Here is a 21649-nt window from a genome sequence, read left to right as displayed (position 1 = left end):
GGTTGGAGAGAGACCCAGAGGCGTAGAGGATGCTCTTCAAGCTGCTTGGATAAATTAAGAAAAGTGAAATTGTTTGCTCACAGACAGACTTTCTCCCATTTCTGTTTGCTGTTGCTATAGTTATTCAAGAAGTGGTTTATATACAACAAAAGACTTTACGAAGAAAGGAGCGAGAAGCGTTTGCTCTCACTGCACCCGGCATTCGAGTCACCGAGGTTTGGTCTCACTGCCCACAGGACTGTCCTCACGCATCCTGTACTGTGCTCAGAAAAGAAGCCCAAGCCAGGGAGACAGACGCTTGGACGGCCTCTCAGGGGACCCTCGAATCATTTTTTTTTTTTTTTTTCTGATAACTATCAGACCAGACTGGAAAATATTTTAGAAAAGTCATGGTTGATGAAATAACTTTTAAAAAGGAAAACCAATTCTTTTCCTTCATAACTAGCAAAGTACTTGGAAAGTACTTTTTGAAAGAGTAAGATAGAAAACACCTTAAAATTAAAAAAAAAAAAAAAACCAACACCAAAATTTGAATTTCTAAAGGATTTCTAAGCAGTATAAGTAATACCCGAGGGAGTAAGAAAGGGGGAAAAATCCGAACGTTATACAGTTTTGTTTTGGTTGGCTGAGATTTTATTTTTGTTTTTGTGGATTTTTAAAGGGAGAAAATGCTTGAAAAATAAAAATCATCTGAAAATGTATTTAAGAAAGTTTCTGAACCTGACTTCAAAGTCTGAGTTTTGCTTTTCACTCTGTCACACAAAGATGCCATTAGGGGATGGCTTCAGGTTTTGCACGTCTCCCTATTTTCTTACGCAGGGCAAATGGCTCGTCTCATGTGCACAGAAAGGGCTGGAAAATATTTTGTGTGATCTGAGTGCAGCAGAGAGTCTAGGATTCCAGAGGAAGTGGAGGCCTCCCGCTCCACACAGGAAACAATCTTCAAGCAGGCCTTAAATGCCAGATTCCAGGCCGAGTTTAACTAACCACTGACAGCTCTGTAAACAAAGCGAGGACAAAAAGAGCCCGCTTCCCCTTTTCTGGTAGTCATTTTGGGTTTGGGGGCTGCAGGGGAATTCTGGAATACTTGACTCCATGGCACAGAAACACAGGAAAAGCGGGCTCCTCAGTTGAAGAGCTGGAAAGGGAAGATCTTTCTGGGATTAAAACCATCACGGAGGAGGTAGGAAAGGATAAAATGGTTGGGTTATGAAGAGCCGGGACTTTTGAGCTCTGAAAACAGCTTGATCATGTGTAAATGCTTTTTAAAATGCTGCTGCCTTATGTTTATTCACAGTATTATTGCTATGGCCTTTATTATCATTCTGATATTAATATTGTCCTAGGATATGCAAATTATGCCTGGACACTTGTATTATTTTATTTCTCTCTTTTACTTGTACTTTTAGTCCCTACACGTTCCTTTTTTTTGCCACTTTTCTTTTTTTCACTCTTGTTCTCTTTTCCTCTTTCTTTGTTCACTTTTTCATAACTTTTGTCTGTAGTTCAGCAAGTTACAAAGAACAAAATTGTTCAGTAGCTCTCAGGTGAACCCACCAGTATTTCAGGTCTTCAGATCTCTGTCTCTTGAGGTCTTTTTTTTAAACTGTGGAAACTGTGGTCCTGGGATTTTACTTATTTTGTTGCTAATAGTTTCATGAATGAGTATATTTTACACATAAAGGACTCAGCGTGGCTTGGGAATCAGAAATTGATCACTGACTGCCTCACTCATCCTCTAAGGTGTTTCTTAAGAGTAAAGAAAAAGGAGGGGATGAAAAAAAAGGTGGGGGGCTGAAGCCATTCACAGGAGAGAATCCTCTGACTCATCTATGCCATCAATTCTACCTCCTCCCCTTTAGATCCAGGCATTACCTGGTCTCCCTGAACCTGAACCCACACCATGGATGATTTTGAACGTCGCAGAGAACTTAGGAGGCAAAAGCGGGAAGAGATGCGCCTGGAAGCAGAAAGGTAAGGATCTAGGTTGGAAAGTATCTCTATTCTGTTTTCTACGTCAGTCTCAGACCTCGGAGATCATCAGCCTGAAGGTCAAATGTATTGCACACTAAGCTGTTTGCAAAAGCAGTTATGGAAAATTTTCCTAGTTGTCAGGATTCTAAATTCTGCACAAACAAACATCAAGAGAAAGAGAGACTGGAGAAGAATCAAATAGTTGCATTTAATCAGTGTCTTTCATATTAGAATTTTTGAATGACAAAGGCAATGTTGTGGATAAAAGTTTTAAGAGCACTTATAATACTGAAATGACAAAAAAAAAAAAAAGACAAATATTGAATGTTGAAACCATTTAGGAAATGGAAGTCTTCAGTCCAAAAGAATAAAGGCAATAAGACCCAGATGGACCTGGAGACAAATTTTATTCTTATTAGGAAAGTAGTCAAATTCAGTAATTCACATATTATGGATTAAGAGCCAGTAGAGTATGTTTCTGTGGAGATTCTGAGTCTAGTTGGAAGCTGTTATGTTGTGTGAGGCCTCTGTTGTGGCAACTTTCAAGGACAGGTTGGGGAAATAAAGCAATGACATGTGAGGCATGGGGTAAACATGCACATTTTAAAGTTTTAGGCCTCACAGCAAAGGATAGTGGCATTTAATGTGACTTAAATCAGATGTTCTTTTGAGAAAACAGAATAGGCAGTCACAGAAAGAAAAATGTTAGACAATGATCTTAAAATGAAATCAACTTTGCCTCATAGTAATTCCAAAGCAGAAAGGAAAAGATGGGAATAAGATGATCCCTTAGTGATTCTGTAGTAGGAAAGTAGAAACTTAAACAATTTTTTAAAAAGCCTTTGGAGCCACAGGATCTACTTATTTGTATGGAGAATTCCAAAGAAGGTAAAATTACTTCCTTTGATTAAGTTGGTCAGAGTAGGCTGCCATTCATGGCCCCTGGTAGCATGAATGGTACCTGGGCTCTGCAGATTCAAATCCCACCTCTGCCACTGTTGAGCTTTGTGTCCATGAGCAAGTGACTTCTCTCCAAGCCGCAGCTGCCTTATTTTATAAAATAGGCATAATATCTACATAGCTTCTGTGGTTGTTGTGGAGATTATTGCACTTCATAAATGACCTTGCCTAGCACCTGGCACATAGATGGTGTGTTACTGTCCCTTTTTAAACCATTATCATTAGCTAAACAAGTAAGAAACAATATGGCAATCCAGCCAGAAGTAAAAATTAATGCCAAGAAAAGGAAAGGGAGTTATCATCCTGTGATGAAACCAGTCAGGAAAAGCTCCCTGGAAGTGGTGAGCCGTGGAGGAAGCAGTGATGGTGATGACAAGTAAAAAGGGAGCCATGTAAATGAGGGAGTGACATCTGCAAAAGCTCAGAGGTGGAAATAGGAACCCTGGCGGAAGAAACCTGTTGAGTGCTTGGGGATGAATGAGTGGGACTTGCACATCTTGGGTGTTTCTATTTCACATAAAAGGCAATAAACAAAGACTTAGCAGAGGAGCTATGTGTGATGAAAATAAGTTGAAGAATGTTATCCACAGTGGGCTAGAGAAAGGGGATACTGGAAGAGTGAGTATGGAACATGCAGTAATGAGGACCGAATCAGGGCGATGAATATGGAAATGAAGGTCAAATTGGAGTCTTTAGAGGGAGAATTAGCAAATCTTTCAGGAGAGGGAGAAACTCAAAAGAATTTAACTTCTGAAGAGCTGGAAGGAGGGTCTCAGCATTGTCCCAGTGGGGAAACTGAGAAGTATTCCATTCTTAGGTGGGCATTGGGAGAGTGTTTACTTTCAGGTAGAAATCACGTCCAAATGGAGTTTTCCCCCAGGCATTGAGAAACAGAAATTCTCAATCTTTGTTCAGAAGGGGAGAGAAAATATTATTAGAAAAATCAGTTTGAACACACTCAGGATGGCAGTGGTAGCACAAAAGCAGAAAGTGGAGGGTGGTGATGGGGACATGGAAGCAAGTGTAGAGAGAGTGAGAGGTCATGAGGACATAATTGAAACCATGAAAGGAGACAGAAAAGTCAGGGGTGGGGGAGAACCAGGGAAAGTATGTGCATCCACGTAGTGTCCAGGCCCTTTGGAGCATACATCTTATCCTTTCCAGTGATGTGTTATGTGTCCTTGGGTTCTCCTGAAAGCCTACAAAATATCTGCACCCAATAAATGTTTATTAAGCCTCGTGTAAGTTTCTGTGTCTGTACTAGAAACAGGGAAAAGGTGGGGAAATATAAATAATACACAAGGTTGCTGCCTTTATATCCCTCATGGTGGGCTAGGAAACCAGAGTGTAGCAGGGTCAGAAAACAGATGGAGCCAGAGTGTGGGGACAGGCCTAAAGGAATTGGACTTGAGGGACTCAGGACTGGGGACAGGAAACTGGGCATCAGGCTCGATCAGTATCTTCAGCTTCTTCATTTTCTCTGTGAATTGGAAGACAGGGATAATAGAGCTAACTTGCTGTGGTTACAACAATACTCTAATTACAGTGAATAAACTAGGTTCCTTTATTTATTTAAAATTTAAAAATTTTATATACAATTTTTAAAGATTACTTTCCATTTAGTTATTACAAATACTGGCTCTATTCTCTGTGTTGTACAGTACCTACTTGACCCTATCTTGCACCCAATAGTTTGTACGTACCACTCTCCCATCCCTATACTGGCCCCCACATACACACTGGTAACCACTAGTTTGTTCTCTATATCTGTGTGTCTGCTTCTTTTTGGTTGTATTCACTAGTTTGTTGTATTTTTTTAGATTCCACATATAAGTGATATCATACAGTATTTGTCTTTCTCTGATTTATTTCACTTAGCATAATGCTAAACTAGGCTCCTTCAGAACTAGAATTTTACTGAGTAATTTTCCACGTATCTACATGGTTCATTCCTTCCAGTTTTTTGTTTTGTGTGAAAGGATATGTCTTCCTTTAATGTCAATCTTAAGAGAAATGTACCCAGTGAAGCTTAGTTAGTTACCCTTAATAACCTAAAATAAATTCACACAAATTTAAACTACCTTTGTTTAACTTACATTTCTGTCCGTATTAATTCTTAATTCTTTGGGGATATTATATTCCATCTGATTCTCCTCTTTCTTTCTTTCTTTCTTTCTTTCTTTCTTTCTTTCTTTCTTTCTTTCTTTCTTTCTTTCCTTGTCTTCCTTTCTTCTCTTTCTTTCTTTTTTGGAGAAATACTTAAGTACTTCCTTACATTTGTACTATGCTTACCTTTTCATGTTTCAAGGTGAACCTTTCTGTTCTTTTATTCTGGAATTTGTTAACTAAGTCCATGTTCACCCATTAGGATTTTGTAAAATCTGATCATTTATGGGAATAGTGAAGGTCAGCTAGCTTTCATGGGAAATTTCAGGGTGTGTACAGGAAACAGATGTCCAGAACCAGGGATAAAGGGCCATCTAAAATCATGGTTTTGATCTGAAGATAAAGGGCATATAAGACCCTGAGTAAATCCCTCTTCCTTTAGCTTTAGAACTTGGCTTCCTCATCTGTGACAGGAGTGGGGTTGGTAATTTTTATTTTCCTTTTGCTTTTGGTATTGTCTATTTTTTCTAAAGTGACCATATATTACTTTATTAAAAACAAATAAAACAATGAGGCAGTTTTCCATTTTGAAAAATGAGATTCTGTGGCCTTATGCCTTATACCTGGGGCCTGACTGGAGAAAATCTAACTCTCTTTTGGATTTAAGGAACTAAAATAAAGATCTCAACCTTGATCTGGAGTGGCCCCACAGCTCAGAGCTGCAGGTTCATTCATTCATTCACTCATTCAACAAATTTTTACTGGGCTTCTCCTCTGCTTCAAGCTTTATTTGGGGCACTGAAGATAGACCAACAGAACAACAGAGTTGGGAAGAGTGTGCTTAATGCTTTTTGACCTGTAGAAAACCGAGCAATGATCAAGAAACTACATTTGTACATCCTCAAACATAATATGTAGTCTGATACTCACTGATGATTTTTAAAGATGACTTCTGCCCTCTGTACACTATGTACCCCTGTGGACAGTGTAGGGGAAATGGTAACACAGAGAAGACACTATTGACTTTTCCACTGCTTACTCACAAAGCCTTTCCAAATAAAAAAAATACCCTGTTATTTTAATTAGTTGTTATTGAGTTTGATGAGCAGGTGCTTTTTGACTTTGTAATCATACGTAATTTAAAACTTGTACTGTCACCAGATGTTATAACCACAAATTAAAATAAGCCAGATTCGTCCACATTTTATTCCTCAGAAATAGCTCTTTTGAAAAGATTATTTAAAAAGCTAACTATACACTTTGTGCCACGCTGGCTCTCCTGGGTTTGGGACTGACAGTTACTCATGGCATTATAGCCTGAGACTCTCACGCATACACCACCTCATTCTGGGGGCTGCAGTTCAGTCCATTTCAAATCATCTAGCTTTCCATAGCCCAGACTGTGAACCTAGTTAAATCAAAAATATACCTTCCCTTCTTTGTCCTGCCCCTTACCCTGTGCATCTTTTTGCTGTTCACCTTGTCCTTGTCCTGTGTTTGGCTTTCACTCTGAGTCCTTAAGGTGAGGTCTTTAGGTTTGGTCAAAGGAGATACTTTATTTAGTCATCAAAAAAAAAATGTATTGAACATCTGTAAAGCACAAGATATTAAACTGAACCACAGGGATGGGTTCTCACCAGTCCAGGCAGTGTCCTGGTAGTCATGAAATTCATATCATAGATGAATTAGAAACTTTACAGCCAATTTGACCAAAAGGGGAAGAAAAAAATTTGGCAGGCAGGATGGATTGAGTAGGTAATCACTGAAAATCCTAAATGCATTTTTTCTAAGCAAAAGATACTATTTGTATACAAAGAGGTATTTGTATACCTCTTAAATTGTATTTTTGAATCAATTACCTATTTGAACAAACAATTTATTTTGCTATGTATTATACTTTACCTATCTCATGGGAATAAAAAATGAATAGGTATATTCTGCTTCCCTTCCTGTTTCTGTCTTTTATTTCATTCCCTCTCCATCTTTGTTCCTGTATTTCTCAATGCACCTTAATGTGTTTTCCTTGGGTCCATGTGCATCTTCACCAACTCTTGGTCCACTTGTTTCCATTCCAGTCTCCTCCTAATCCATCGACTCTGGATTATGCATACATGTGCTTTTGTATCATTAGGGAATACAACATTTTCAAAAGTGAAAATGTAGGGAAAGGGGATACATTTTCAAAGAGGTCAAATCCAGCTCTCTTCTTATTCAACAAGTATAAAAAAAATGCTAGACCTTTTATGTGTATCTGGCAAAAATGGACTGACAACAGCACTAGTAATAGGTATGTCTGAATAGAACATATGTTCTCTCTAAATGAAGAGACATATTATTGGGAGACAGCAGAGCTTAGCAGTTAAGGGCATGGGCTTTAGCATTAGGCAGCTGTGCTGTCAAATCCAAGGTCTCCCACTTATTAACTACATGACCTTACAAATTAGTCATTCTTTCTAACCTTCTGTTTCCTCATCTGTAAAATGGAGAAATAATAGTATCTACCTCATAGGGTTTTTGTGGGGATATAAAGACATAACACATGAAAGTATTAACACAGTACTAATCATCTAGTGTTTATTAGATAATTATTTATTATTCATTGAATTATTATTTTTATTTATTGACAATTATTCAGTAAGCCTCCCTATTAATTGTTACATCTTACTTGATTCTCTGTAACATACAAAGAATTGAAGATACATTTTATATTTGCCAAAAAACAAAACAAAATAAAAAATAGGAAGGTTTTCTTTCTACACTTATCAGAAGATACAAGAGCCTCAGGAAGATGAAGAGCAGGAATTTGGTGTTGAGTGAAGAATTGTGAGGACGTGATTGGTACCAAGGTCTGAGGAAGGATCACGTTGTCTCAGCGAGAAGAGTTCACACCAGTTCAAGTTGAGGTCTTCTGTTACAACTTGGACAAAAGGATTTTGAGCTTTGATATATCAGCTGAGAAAGCTACAGTGATGGTTTGCCCATGCAGAGATCTTCAGTGAGGCATACCCTTCCTTGCGCTGGGCTTGCTTTCACAATAAGCAGCTCCCTTACTTTTCAAGACGTGAATTCATTGCATTGCCAGCTCCTGCTTTCCACACCCAGAAGTGAGTTCCTTTTTCGGATCAGAAAAAAGGGCCCTGTTGTGGAGCTGTGTTATCAGATTCAGAGGCTCATAGACGTAAATAACAGGAGTGAAAGCGCTCCTGCTGTTGTCATTATTCTTACATTTTTATGGGCCTCTGAAATACTCTGATGATTAGACATTTGAAAGTAAATATTTTTATTACACTAAAAAAAAAAAACCAACAATTTTTGAAGTCCACTGAGTCTGAGTAGTTGCCTCCCAGAACTCTACCACTGACACTTTTTTTTACATAATTTAACAAGGTGGCTAATCAAGGATTATACAAAAATGTTTTTATTTACAATGCTTAGCATTGTGACCTTGCAATTTCAAATCAAAATCTTGCAAAATCAAATGCAATTTCTTGTTACTCTGTAACTAGAAAACTATTTTCCATTAGGAGGTTAAATAAAATATTCCTCTAAAACTGTCTGAATTAATAGAGAAGATAAATTTGCTCAAAACTGCCCTTCAGTTCTCTCAGAAAATTTATCACTCCAGGGGGCAAAAAAATAGGATTTGTATCTACATTTTTAAGCTAAAAAGCTTTTAAGCTAAAAGATTTTTTCAAGTAATTCATTTGAAAGAGATTTTTAAAATATTTCTGTAGGGTTTTTGTATTTCTTTGATATTGTTTAAGGTCAGCCTAACTTGAATGTTGGGGCACAGAGAAAATGAAGTGAATAATTTTCACCTAAGGGATCTTTAATTATCATTTGTGTCCAGTCATGTGAAGAATCAAAATAAATATCCATATTCATATTCTCCCTTTCTTGTTCCCTCTCTCACTAATTCTAAATAGATATTATTTATTACTTCTGTCAATTTATAAATGGGCAAATTATAAACAGCAAAGATGTCATATTTAGCCCAGTCACCATTAACCTAACAATTCCTCTGGTCCGAAAAGTATCCCACTTTATGGTGATCAGTAGAGCCTCAAAAGTCCAGGACCTACCTAAAGTGGCACTCATTCAATAAAAATTAAAAATCTAGATTCTTAAGGACCTCACATGCTGACCCATAACTTCATTCTTAGCTAGAACAAAAAATGGGGCATATATATGAGTCAGTATGCTTACAGTTTAAAATAGCAGTGAATTTTTCTTTATAGTCTTCATATGTGACTCATAATTTATCAATTTTCACTCCCCTGGGGAGAGGCAAGACAATGTGATAATTAGTATGTGGGTGACAAACCCGAGTTCAAATCCTGACTATGATAACTACTAGTTGGGTGACCTTGTGACAAATTACTTAAACATCTCTTGCTTTAATTTCTTTATGTATAAAAATGGACATGATTATTCTACCTCACAGAGTCATTGTAAAGAGTAAGCTAGTTAACCCATGTAGGGAAATTAACAGAATGAAAGGCACATAGTATATGCTCAACAAATGTTAAATATTATTATTAAAATCATATTAATGCTTTGGTAGGCCTTTGGTACAAAATAATGTTTTACTGAATTTGAATTTTCGTTCATCTGTCATTCTGATGTGTTGCATCCTTACTGCGAAGTTTCTTTCCTATACTGATCTGGACACTTGCTAAGATGTTTCTATTTTTATTTTTTTACTGAAATATAGTTGATTTACAGTGTTTCAGGTGTACAGCAAAGTGATTCAGTTATAAGTCTACCACACAAATGTAATTGGTATAGGAGGATTTCAAAATCACATATTGTAGCCATGAAGTTAATTTTCTAGTTCATTAATGATATGTCTTTTATTTTAAATACGGTATATAAAACACAACTCAGAATTTTACCTGAAGAGTTCAGTTCAGCAAAAATAGTTCTCAAGTGGAAAAAAGTATCAGCCAAACTTTTCATCTCGTGTTAGAAAGGAAAAGGAACCATCCTTTGTTTAACATCAACCAAGTGCCAGGCTGGTGATGAACTTTATAGACCTTATGTCATTTAATTGTCAAAACAACCTATGAACTTATCTTAGTCTGTTCATGTTGTTATAACAGATTGCCATAGATTGGGTGACTTATGAACAGTAGAAATTTATTTCTCATAGTTCTGAGGCTGAGAAGTCCAAGATCAAATCATCAGCATGTTTAGTATCTGGTGAAGGTCTGCTTCCTGGTCAGAGACAACCATCTTTTTGTTGTGTCCTCACATGGCAAGAGGGGCAAGAGAACTCTCAAGGGTCTCTTTTAAAAAGGGCACTTATCCCATTCATGGGGGTCCCACCTTCATGACCTAATCACCTTCCAAAGTCCCAACTCTAAATACCATCATATTGGGGGTTATGTTTCAACATGAATTTAGGGGGACCCAAACATTCACTCTATAGTGGACTTGGATATTATCATTCCTATTTTATAGCTGAGGAAACTGTAGATCTGAAAGGCTAAGTTGTATTTCCAGCTTCATATAGCTAGGGAATGTAATCTGGGTCTGCCTGCCCCTTTTCACTGCAGCAAGTTGATCAATGGAATTTTTCATGTGTCAACTGGTTGTCTTGGCTAAAGGTCCATCATCTCTACAATGCCAAAATAACTCCCTAAGATGGGGGGAAGTCAGTCAAAACAGTTATGTGGCACCAGACTAAATGAGGCTATTGGGCTTAATTGAACTGTTCTTTATGCTTATTCAGGTAAATTGCTCACATGTGTAGACACAGACATTGTTTTGTTTGCCCTCAAAAAAATCTCCCGTCTTATTCCCATTTCGCAGAAAAACAGAAACAGAAAAGATCAGGTTTTCTCCCTCAAGCCAAAGAAGACTGTTGGCATAACTCTTCTTGACTTTTCTCTGGAATACTCTCAATAAGACTATATTCACTGTTGGGACAGGGACTTAGTCACATCATCACTCATAAAATCGTGAGTCTGTCACCGACCTTAGAGATAATCTTCTGCAGTGAAATGTTACTTTTTCATTTCTGGACCACACACAACTTTGAGTCTCTGATGAAAGCTATAGATGCTCCTCCAAGAAAAATGTACATATGCACCCACAAAACTTGACACTTACTTTCAGTGGCATCATGGACCTCCATCCACAGACCTCCTGGGGGCCCATGAACACTGAGCCAAGAACCCCTGATCTAATGAATTTTAAAAGTTCATTTTACATATGAAGAGACTTAAGCCTAAGGATGCTGACTTCCTCATGATCACTCAGCTAAGCTGAGGCAGAGCCTGCTGGCACAGTGCAGACCCCTGAATAAATGGAGTTGTCTGCAAAAAATTGCCATAGTTATTGATTGGGAAAATAGAGCATGCTTTTGGGAAAACAGTACATACTACATTGTATGGTATTAGGGTCTTTCTTTTTCATTTAAAAACAGTTTATGGATAATACTTCTAAATAAAAGGAGACTTGGTCACATTCATGGTGAATAAAATGAAAAGCAAAGAAAGATAAGTGGATAGGCAGAATGAAAACAGTTAACTGCTAGGAAATGGGAATCAGACTTTGCCATCTTAGTCAAGAAGGAAAAGAAAACTGGTGATTTTCCAAATTAGAACCCCATTTGCCGTCAATTTTGGAAGTGTTTTATTTGGTATATGTTGTCTTGGCAAGATTTCTTTAAACCAGGTTTAATCATGACATTAAGTTATTATGAAGGATTTTTCCGTCCTTACCAGTTTCATTTTAGCAATTAAAACTCATCAAAGGTGTTTTCTCTCTAAATATGAAAAAGACAAGAACTTATTTGATTTCTTAAAGAGGATTTCATGTGCCACCTTTATTGCTACTATCTTTTGGGAGAATGGGGCAGATTGGAGTGGGACACAGACATGATGATATCTCCCAGAAAGCAGAACCACGCAGACTTGGGTCTGAGTCCTGGCTGGGTCAGCAAGGATAACTCTGCTTAGCCTCTCTGAGCCCATTTCCTCATCAGGAAAATGGCCTCTTAACAGTTCTTCCTCATAAGGTTTCACAGAGAATACAAAGCACTAGACAGGTAGATAGGCTATCTATGTGTACATGTGTGTATATGTGATATGTATGCCTGATGTGTATATATGATCAGTGCTCAGTAAATGTTACCTGTTGGCGCTGGTTTTCGACTGACTGGAGGACATTGTAAGGAAGGAGCTATCAGGAAAGCCCTCTCCAGAGTCATCTTCCAAGAAACTTGGCCCATCTGCAGCTCTCTTCTGGGGTTTATGAATCACTGAACATGTGCACAGTCCCCATGTCGTCAGACAATTTGGTGTCTAACCTCTATTCTGTTTCAAATCTGTTTTAGCAGCCACTTTGAAAGTGGTGGGAGAATTATGGACATGAAGTCTCCATGCTGAAAAGAAAATCTACCTCCTTATTTTAGAGTCTTTTTTTAATCTTCCCTACTGGTTTGAAATTAAAATTAAAACATAGGATAGTCTGGTATCTAACATGTCAAGGCTTTGATCTCAATTAATTTATATATCTAGTATTCAATTAATCATATATTCTAAATAGTTTTTTTGCCTTGTGGACTTCCAGTTTTTTTTATGTCACATAATTGTGGTTTCAACATTGCTTGAAGCAGTAACAAAAAGCCTCTCAACAATGTATATAAATACTGTGCTAATAATATAAAGTTACGTGCTAATTTTTACAAAATAATTTTTAATCATTTTATTCTGAGTAAGTGATGAAAAGGCCAATACATACAAAATAATATTATGTAATGTATATAGAGGTTATAAATCATTGTAAACTTAATACTCAGCTTAAGACCTAGAACATTTCCAGTACCTCTGAAACTTCTGGCAGACCTCTCTCCAGTCCCACCCCCTGCCTCTCCATCCGCAGCAGTAACTAGATTCCTGAAATTTTAAATAAAATTCTAAATAAGATAATATGAATTTAGGTGGCAGTTTTTCCAGGACCCTGTGATCCAGGACTTTTCAAAGAGTCTCTCCAGACTCAGGTGAAGGTCTTAATGAGAGAACACTGTTCCCTGAGTGGGCAACACGTTTGCCTTTCTAAACACACAGGACCAAAGGAGTCCTTCTGCTGACTACAGCTGGGAACCTTGGAGAAGTATTACAAACAAGGAATTCTCTACAAGCAAAGAATGTTTGTCAAAATCAAATAAAAGTGTAATGAAGGTTATTAAATATGTATGTTGAGTATATCTACTCTGCCCATTGGTTTTCTCACTGACCAGCCGAGTATAAGAGATCTGCATTTGCAGCCATCATTTGGCGAGGTGGGAATGGCAGACAGCAGTGATAACAGACTATTCCAAATTCTTATTCAAGGGAAATCTGTCTCAGTTGCTTTGAAGGCTTTCAGGAAGATTCTTGACCTTTTATCCCAAAAGTCCTTAACAGTGTTACAAGGTAGTACCACTGGACATGAAACATGAGCATGTTGGAATGATGTAGTGGCTGTAATACATGGATTCTCATTCATCTGTGAATGAGGTTAAAGAGGAATAATGTGCATACTTTGTGGATAAAATCAGTTCTTTTCACTAGTTTGCTATATAATAAGTAATACTCATCAGCAGTTAGAAAATCCGATTTTAGTCTATCATAAATCTTCATCAATTCAGATTCTTCCATTTTTAAATCTTTATGGGACTGTAGAAAAGTATAAATTTGAACTATTTATAAATAAAGGATTTGATTAATATGTTAATTATGCAAGCTACATTCCATGGCTTAGTTATTAAATACTTGAAAGCATAACATTTTAAAACTTTTTAAAGAACTTTGCAAACATCCACCTGCCTTTAAAAGCTTAATTTGCTCATTTTAAATCATTTTTTTAATGCAATTTTTAAACAAGTTTCTAATGTTTTGCTAGTCTGGCTGAAGTCACCAGATACTCTTGAACATACTTTCAATACTGAATTTCTTTAAAAATACTGCGTAATTTTTACTGGCCTTCCTTCCAGTTAGTCTAGATCAGTGAGATTTGACATTTCATTTGAGATTAGTACCAATTAACTAAGTTAAAATGTGAGGGTTTATTTTCCATCTTAATAACCCCCTACATCACATACAGTTCCTTTGTTGGAATAAAAATCTTGGTAAAGTACACACCAGCCACTATAAATAGCAGCCATAAGCCTGTACATTCAGGAGAGTCTCCAGAGAGTGTATTTTAAACGGCACATTGTTTAGAACAGGAAATTCTTCCGATGTTCATATTTTCCGTTGCGGGTGACATGGACTCTCTTGTGTGACATCTTCACTGGCTTCCATTTTCCTGTACCATTTAGGAATCCAGCTGGTAGATTCCAGAAGATTGCTCAGTATGTGGTTTTTATTTTCTTAAGTAACCTGGGTCTTATGGTCCAGTGGGGATTTTGCATAATCTCAGCGGCTCTCCAAATGAAAAATAGATAACTTCCAGAGCTGGCCCCAGTAAATAGGTAATGAAACAGTCCTTTATTCCTGGAGCTAGTAGCACTTCTGTGCCTGTTGAGCATAACAGCAGTCAACCCATTTTTGATTCCCACAGAAAACCCTCCACTGTTGGCAGGTCTTTCTGGGGAAATCAAGGGACTAATATGGAAACTAACGGAGCAGGAAGTGAACAAACAGACGAGCAGATGAGACGATGGGTTATCATGCTGGTTGGAAGTCAGGCAGGCTCAGCAGGTATGATTACACTGCATCTTTCCCAAGGCGCTCTGCAGGAGATGTATACCTCTGCCCACTCTTTCCCTGAAGAGCCCTTCTGTTTCTCTAATCAAAACTGTTGTGTAAACCTTGGTTTTTATTTTTTTTTTTTTTAGTGGGGGCCCATTTTGGAAGATCTAACATTCCCTCACCATTTTTCCTTCCTTGATGAAGAGGATGAGAAATTACTGTGAAGGAGACTTGGACAAAAATTGTGATATAGAAGGAGTTGATACCTGATGCCCTTCCTTCGTGATCCTACCCTTTCAAGAGCCTTTAACTCTTCCCACCTAACTAAGCATGAAAGCAAAACATTCCAAATATATGTATGTTTTCTGAGCCAGCACTCTCAGAGTATATATCCTGGCTACCCAGGGAGTATCATTGCTCCAGAAGCTCCATGGTTTATGAACTAAACAGAACGAAGCTTTTATAAAACTCAAGGCTGAGGCAGGATGGAAATTCCCAATCCTCTCATTTCTAAGTGCCTCACATCATAGGCACATGAATATAAATTCTATCTCATTGCGGCATTTGTCAAAGCAATGGGAGAGCTGAACTGGGGAGGCATGCTCTTCAGAGAGGAGTTAGTTTTCCATAAGAACTCTGAAGTGCGGAAGTACTGCTAGGAGACATATCCTGGTATCCTGATGGGCTATGTGGTCAGAAATTAAGGCTCTTTCTCCTACATTCTCAGGAAAGAGTTTGGAAATCCAAATCGTTGGACCCAGACTTGCAAAGTAACACTTCCAAGAACACATTGTCAGTGGCAGCGTTAAATCTGGAAACTTTGTCGTTTACTCCAACTCTGGTGCTTTTTCCTCTGCATTATGTTGCGTCCAGCCCCTTCAATTGTCTTTAACTCCGTGAAAAAAAGGTACCTTTTAGATCAAGGATAAAAGAAAGAGGACACTGGATAAAGGTTAGCAGATCTGGGCTTTCTCATCAGTAAAATGGAACTAACTTCTCTGGGTGGCTGAGAAAACTAAATGAGATATGCCATCAAAAGTGTAAGGGGCTTGCACACAACAGGGGCCTATAAGATTCATTTGAATTGGATCCCCTTCTATTTATCTCTATGTGGAGTTGCAGGTTTCATTCTGGTTAATGTTTCAGTGGAACAGTCACACTTCCCAATCTGCTGTCTTACGCTATCTCACTGGCCCTCAGGCATTCTAGGCTTTCAAAGAGCTGACTCAGAAAGCTATAAAATGTTACCTCTCATTCTTCCTAGAGCCTATCCCCCGCGAAAGGGCTTAGGACCTCAACTGCAGATTAGAAGAAGCAATGCCATTTTATCTTCCCTTCCCCCATAGTTGTGAATTGAGCAGAAAATTTAAAATAGTTTAAATGATGGCTTTATCCCAATCAGAATTAAACCTTGCTCTTGGTCACTTATTTGTCTGGTTTTGTATGTAAGTGTGCAGAAGTCCTTGGGCTCAGAGGGGTTCTATCCTCTTCCACACCACTGTCCTTCCCTCCTGAAACTCTTGTAATTGGTGAACTCTTACCTTGAAGTCCTGTCTCAATTCATCCTCTGGAAAACACCTTCCCAGAGATCCCCAATCAAAGTGGATCTTCCATAGCATTTTTTTGTTATATTAATTATTATCACCTATTTTACTGTTTATTTGTTCATGTGTCTCTTTTCCCCACCAAACTGAAAGCAATTCTAAATCTGAAACTATTTCTTACTCCCTTTTATTTCCCCAAAGACCCGTACTCAATGCTGAGTAAATAAATGAACAAACAAATACTTCAGTTCACATCTGTGTATCAAGGCAGAACTTTGCTCACTTCACTAAGCTATTTACAGGGAAGCAGAAACGTTAGTGACTTCTGTGGTACTCCTCAAGTAGTACCACACCATCCATACCTTCCTTGGGGGTTCCGTTACCCTCCTGATGAGCCCTTGGAATTTTGACTTTCTATCTTTGTCTTTAGAGATAGAAAGAAACTCACCTCCTGTATTTCTCTGATTATTAAGGATAGTAAATTTCTACAGCATATACTTTTGACAATTATGCTTATTTAATCACATCATGGAAGCAAATATTAATATGGTTAAGAGTAGATTCCCTTTAGTTGGCCTATTTGTTCTAGTTCTCAAGCTCTTAGTGTTATTTGCAATTAACATTTGCATTGTAAGACCAGATAATCATCAAATTACAGGGTTCATACCAAGCCCCAAGGAGTCCAGCAGTGAACAAATTTTATAATCAAACATTTCTCTAATGAAAGACCAAGTTTCTGGTCTGGAGGAGTAAACTTCTTCAGTTAATCCCAGGAAGATGGGCAGAGGTAGATGAAGGGTGGTGCCAACCTCAGGCTAGTATTTACTAACACTCTTTATGAAGTAGAGAGTGTTTAACACACAAGTTGGGTCTAAAGTTTAGATTCTAAATAATGAATTGTTTTCTAGTGCTGGGATGTTGTGATGAACCAAGGGGGGAAGAAAAAAGAATAGAGAAAGACATTAGCAAGCCCAAGGCTTTTAAATCAAGATATGGGAAAGTTAAGTTTATTTTCAGGGGAGAATTTTTTTATTAATAGTTTGGAAGAAAGAGGAGAGCAGTTGGTCAAAACTCTAAGATTCAGATTAATTCAGCAAACATTGACTATGATGCAACACATTCTACACTAGGCATTAAGTTTCTTAATTATGAAAGTATACCTCTTGGTTAATTTGTTACAATAAAATTTGTAATTAAAATAATGTTAATGAACTGGAACACCCAGAGCACATAGACTTGGAAGGACTATAACATAGTCTCAGAATTAATAGCTTTTCACTTTTAATTTAATTTTTAATTCTTAGATCTACTGAAAAAGAGTCAAAAGAAAAGATAATTTGAAGTTATCCTAGAAAGACATTGAATTATAAAATACCTGGGAGAAGCTCAGATTACATCAGCTCTCTCTACTTCGCAATATATTTTAGAAAACTGAATGCATATTTCAGGTCACTGGCTTTCAGATTTACAGTGACTACAGGCTACTTTTTGTAAAAGTATCATCCATTTTATTTTCTTTGTTGACTTCATGAGGTCTTAAAATTAAAAAGCTTTCCAGATGGCTTCTCATGAAGAATGAGTATGATTTTTTTCTTAAATGTTTTCACTAAAAGACCTTCCCTGTTCTAGTCCATAAACTAATGAGCAAAAAAGAGCTCCATTTGCTTTTTCTGCCTTGATCCTAATAGCTTGATTTCATTGCTCAATAACTTCAAAGTGAAATAGCATCTTAAAGCTAAAGAGCTTTCTCTTAGTCAATTTCTAATCTCTTGTCTCAAGCTGCCACCATAAAGACACCCAAAAATTCTACAAAAGAACATTTCTAAAAAATTCAACATGTGTCAAATTACATTAGGTGTCCCAAATGCAAGCAAGTGCCATCTAAGTGTAAATCTAGTGTCTTAGTCAGTTTGGGCTGCTGTAACAGAATACCATGGACTGGGTGGCTGAAACTACAAACGTTTATTTCTTACAGTTCTGTGGGCTGGAAGTCCAAGATCAAGGTGCCAGCAGATCCGGCATCTAGTGAGGGCCCCCTTCCTCGTTTGCGGCTGTCTGTCTTTTTGTATCCTCACACAATGGAGAGAGGGGAAAAGCAAGCTCTCTTGTGTCTTTTCTATTAAGGGCACTAATCTCATTTATGAGGACTGCACCGTCATGACCTAATTATCTGCCAAAGGCGCCACCATCTAATACCATCACATCTGTGGTTAGAATTTCAACATATGAATTTTGGGGGGACACAAGCATTTAGTCCAAATCATTGATGGTCTTAGTAAGTCTGAAAAAAGAATGGACCAGTAGAAGACAAGTCCAGGGTTGGCACTGAGCATCCAGGAATATCCAGATGAGATAGACCTCGAATCTCAGGGTTTGTTCAGTCTTGCGTCATGATAAGTATTCTCTCCACCAAACGAGGTGTTGCTTTGCCTGGGGTGAAATCTTCCTCATGATTTTCTCTCCTCCCCCTTTGCTCTGACTCATCATGAAGCGGTCTCTAGTGACCAAGGCTTCCTGGCATTCTGGCTTAGGGGTTGGGGGTACCCTGGCTGGGAAATGAGAGCTCCACAGGCCCTGAAGAGAGAGGTCATCCGTTCTGTCTTTATTTATTAGCATTAATTGGCATTCTGACATACACATCATTTTCTTGTGAGTCTGTGAGCCAGTCAGTCTCTCTGAGACTCTTCAGTTCTGCGAACTCCCAAGGTCCAGTGGCTGGTAGGGCTTCTATGCCATGTGTCGTGAGAAACACTCCAAAAAGGGCCTCTCTGGGAGGACCAGCCAACTGGCATTCCTGATGCAGCATTTCGACTCCATTGTTGTACCTCTTTAACCCAGAGCGCAAATAACAGGTATTTACTGAGCATCTGCCATAGGTCTAATACTATTTTAGGCTGTATCAGGTGCAAAAGAGGTGTTAGAAAGCATCCCTGCCTGCAAACAGGTGAGAAAAGTTGTGTACACATGAACAAGGAATCAGTAAGACTCTGTGTGTCCGTCCATCTATTTCTATCTACAGATAGATATAATCAGGTACTAATTTATGTCAAAATAGGACAATACCTTTAAAAATGTCACTTACATAATATAAATAATAATCATGACATCCAAAGTATCCAAAACACACAATGGGCTTTTTCTTTAGCAACAGGAACAAATACATACCTTAATCCAGGAGTAACCTCCCAAAAAATAAATCAATATTTTTTTAGATTTTATATGGTATCACTGGAAAAAATCTGGATTTGATTCCAGCTATAAAGGCCATGTATAAATTTAATATCCAGATGCATAAAATGGACACCAGAAAATAAATTTATGGTGTGGAAATATTTAGATACTTTAAACAAGAGTGATACACACTGGGAATTCTGCGGCTTATGAACTAACATACTTCCTTTGAAGATGTGACCTTTTTCACTGCACCAGAATTATATCCTAAGAGTCCCCATGACAGTTTCTTAATTTCTTTCACAGTTTAATTGTATCTGTGTACAAGAAATCTAAAAAGTATATCACCAAGGGCTGGATTCAGTTTCCTAAGGGCAGAAATCATATCTTTCATGTACACATTTCTTTCCTAGAATTGTGTAAGGTATATATTGTTATTTCCATTGAGACCAGAACCAGGGTTTTATAAACATGCACCAGCAACCATTCAGTCAAGAAACTGTTGTTAGAACCCTACTATTTCCAAGCACTGTCTTACTGCTTTAAAGATGTGTTTCAAGCTGGAGGGCAGAGGGGAGTTGGAGGCATGATCTTTTTAAGATAGAAACTTTTATCTCCAGGAAAAGAAAATAGTCCAACAGGCTAAAACACCCAGGTTTTAAAAAGAGCTTAGAAACTAGACCTAAATAATTGTTGCAAAAGAGCTTAAACAGAAAGGGAGCTTCACAGCCAGTTAGCTGGAAGGGCTGACTCATACATGGCAGCATAACTATTTCTCAAATGTACGCAAACAAGAGTGGGCTCAAACTTTTTCATCTCTCCTCCTAAGATGATAAATTGCAAAGAGATAAAGTCAAAACCAGGAAGACTTTATAGATATGGAGCCAGACACTGGTTCTTTAAGAATCACTAGAATTCAGAGAAGCAAAGGGAATTTAAAAAGCCACTCTAGGGAATAGCTTTGTTGGGCAAAGGTAGAATGCTTCAGGAAATATTAGGCAAATGGTGGCAAATGCCAATAATCTTTTCAATGAACAAAAGTCCCCTTTATGATCAATGGTAGCGCACATTGCACGAATAGAAGATGCATGTTAGATTGGCAGGAGAGTACAAGTGGAGGTCAGGATTTCCTAAGGAGACTAGCCAGGTGATGCTGGGGCTCAAAGTTTGGCCTTGGGAAGGAAAGAATGCCCTCTTTTTAACCGAGCAGTAGTAGCATGACCAGAGAACCTGCATTTCCCCATGAAAATACAGAAGCATCAAGACAGAGTGAAATGACGTCTCACTCCCACACTCCCATTCTGTTTCATTCTAGAACCAAATACACACTAGCATGGCACTGATGATTACCCCACTGGGGTGGGACCAGATGTGGGAGGAAGAGAGGAGGGGAAGAATCATTCAGAGAATTAGATCTCAAGGAAGTGGACACAGACAGATTCAGGAGAAGAGCTCACTCCAGGTAGAGGGGGGAGAAGGCTATCCAAGGAAAACACGTGGAGCACTAAGTTACTTTGAAAGTTTTCTTTCTTGAGCTGAATGGTGAGCACGCAGATGTCAGTTGTAGTTTCTTATTCCTTTCAGTTTGTCTAAAAGATTTTAGAATAAAATATAATTTTAAAAACCTTATAGCGGTCACCCATGTATCCTCAATCAGAATCTGCCTATGGGTGCCAACAGAATCACATTACTGATAATGTAATTCTTACTGCTTCCTGCTCATGCAGGACTATACCCCATCACCGGTGGAAAAAAAAAATTCCCTCTGTCTCAGGAGGTCTGTCTCATAAAACCTCAAGAATGGTACATTCAACCACTGTGTGCAACCTTCCGTGGCTCCTTGCTGCTGGGCCCCTGCCCAGGTGAGGTGCTGGCCGCCCTCTGCCACTTGAGACCCTGGGCCTCTGTGTCAGATATGCTGTCTCGTGCACTTGATACAACCTTTCTGGGTTCTATCGTGGTCCTGCGATCCCTTCAGTCCTCCAGAATTCCAAAACCACACTGTGCTCATATAGAAGGAGAGAGAGGGACCCTCTCCTCTGCTGTGATCCCCTTTGTCACCTGGCCACCAAAGCTTGGCCTAGACTCTGCAAACACTTTGTGGAAGCAACTTCCACTTCTCTGCAGCCCACCTGTCCTCAGGGCACAGACATGCAGCAACAGGGCTGGGGTCAATTCCAAGGCATGGGAGAGCAGACAGCCCTCCAAACC

The 21649-nt window shown here is 38.4% G+C and overlaps 1 protein-coding gene across 7 annotated transcripts in view; it reads left to right on the top strand.

The window, feature by feature from the left end:
• The window catches only part of CALD1 (caldesmon 1), a 176806-nt gene that overhangs the window by 84036 nt on the left and 71121 nt on the right, over positions 1-21649 (top strand). For 6 of the 7 annotated variants that reach the window (XM_031455415.2, XM_031455422.2, XM_031455414.2 and 3 more), the window contains exon 3: positions 1863-1974. In XM_031455415.2, coding sequence (XP_031311275.1) covers positions 1904-1974 — 71 coding nt within the window. In that variant the 5' untranslated portion in view covers positions 1863-1903. Of the gene's footprint in view, positions 1-902; positions 1184-1862; positions 1975-21649 lie in introns of those variants that run through there. The other variant, XM_031455417.2, reaches the window with a different exon arrangement.

Source organism: Camelus dromedarius, chromosome 7 (assembly GCF_036321535.1).
Source record: "Camelus dromedarius isolate mCamDro1 chromosome 7, mCamDro1.pat, whole genome shotgun sequence".
NCBI classification, from domain to species: Eukaryota; Metazoa; Chordata; class Mammalia; order Artiodactyla; family Camelidae; genus Camelus; species Camelus dromedarius.
Note: the sequence above shows the minus strand (reverse complement) of the source record. Positions and strands in the feature narration are given on the sequence as shown.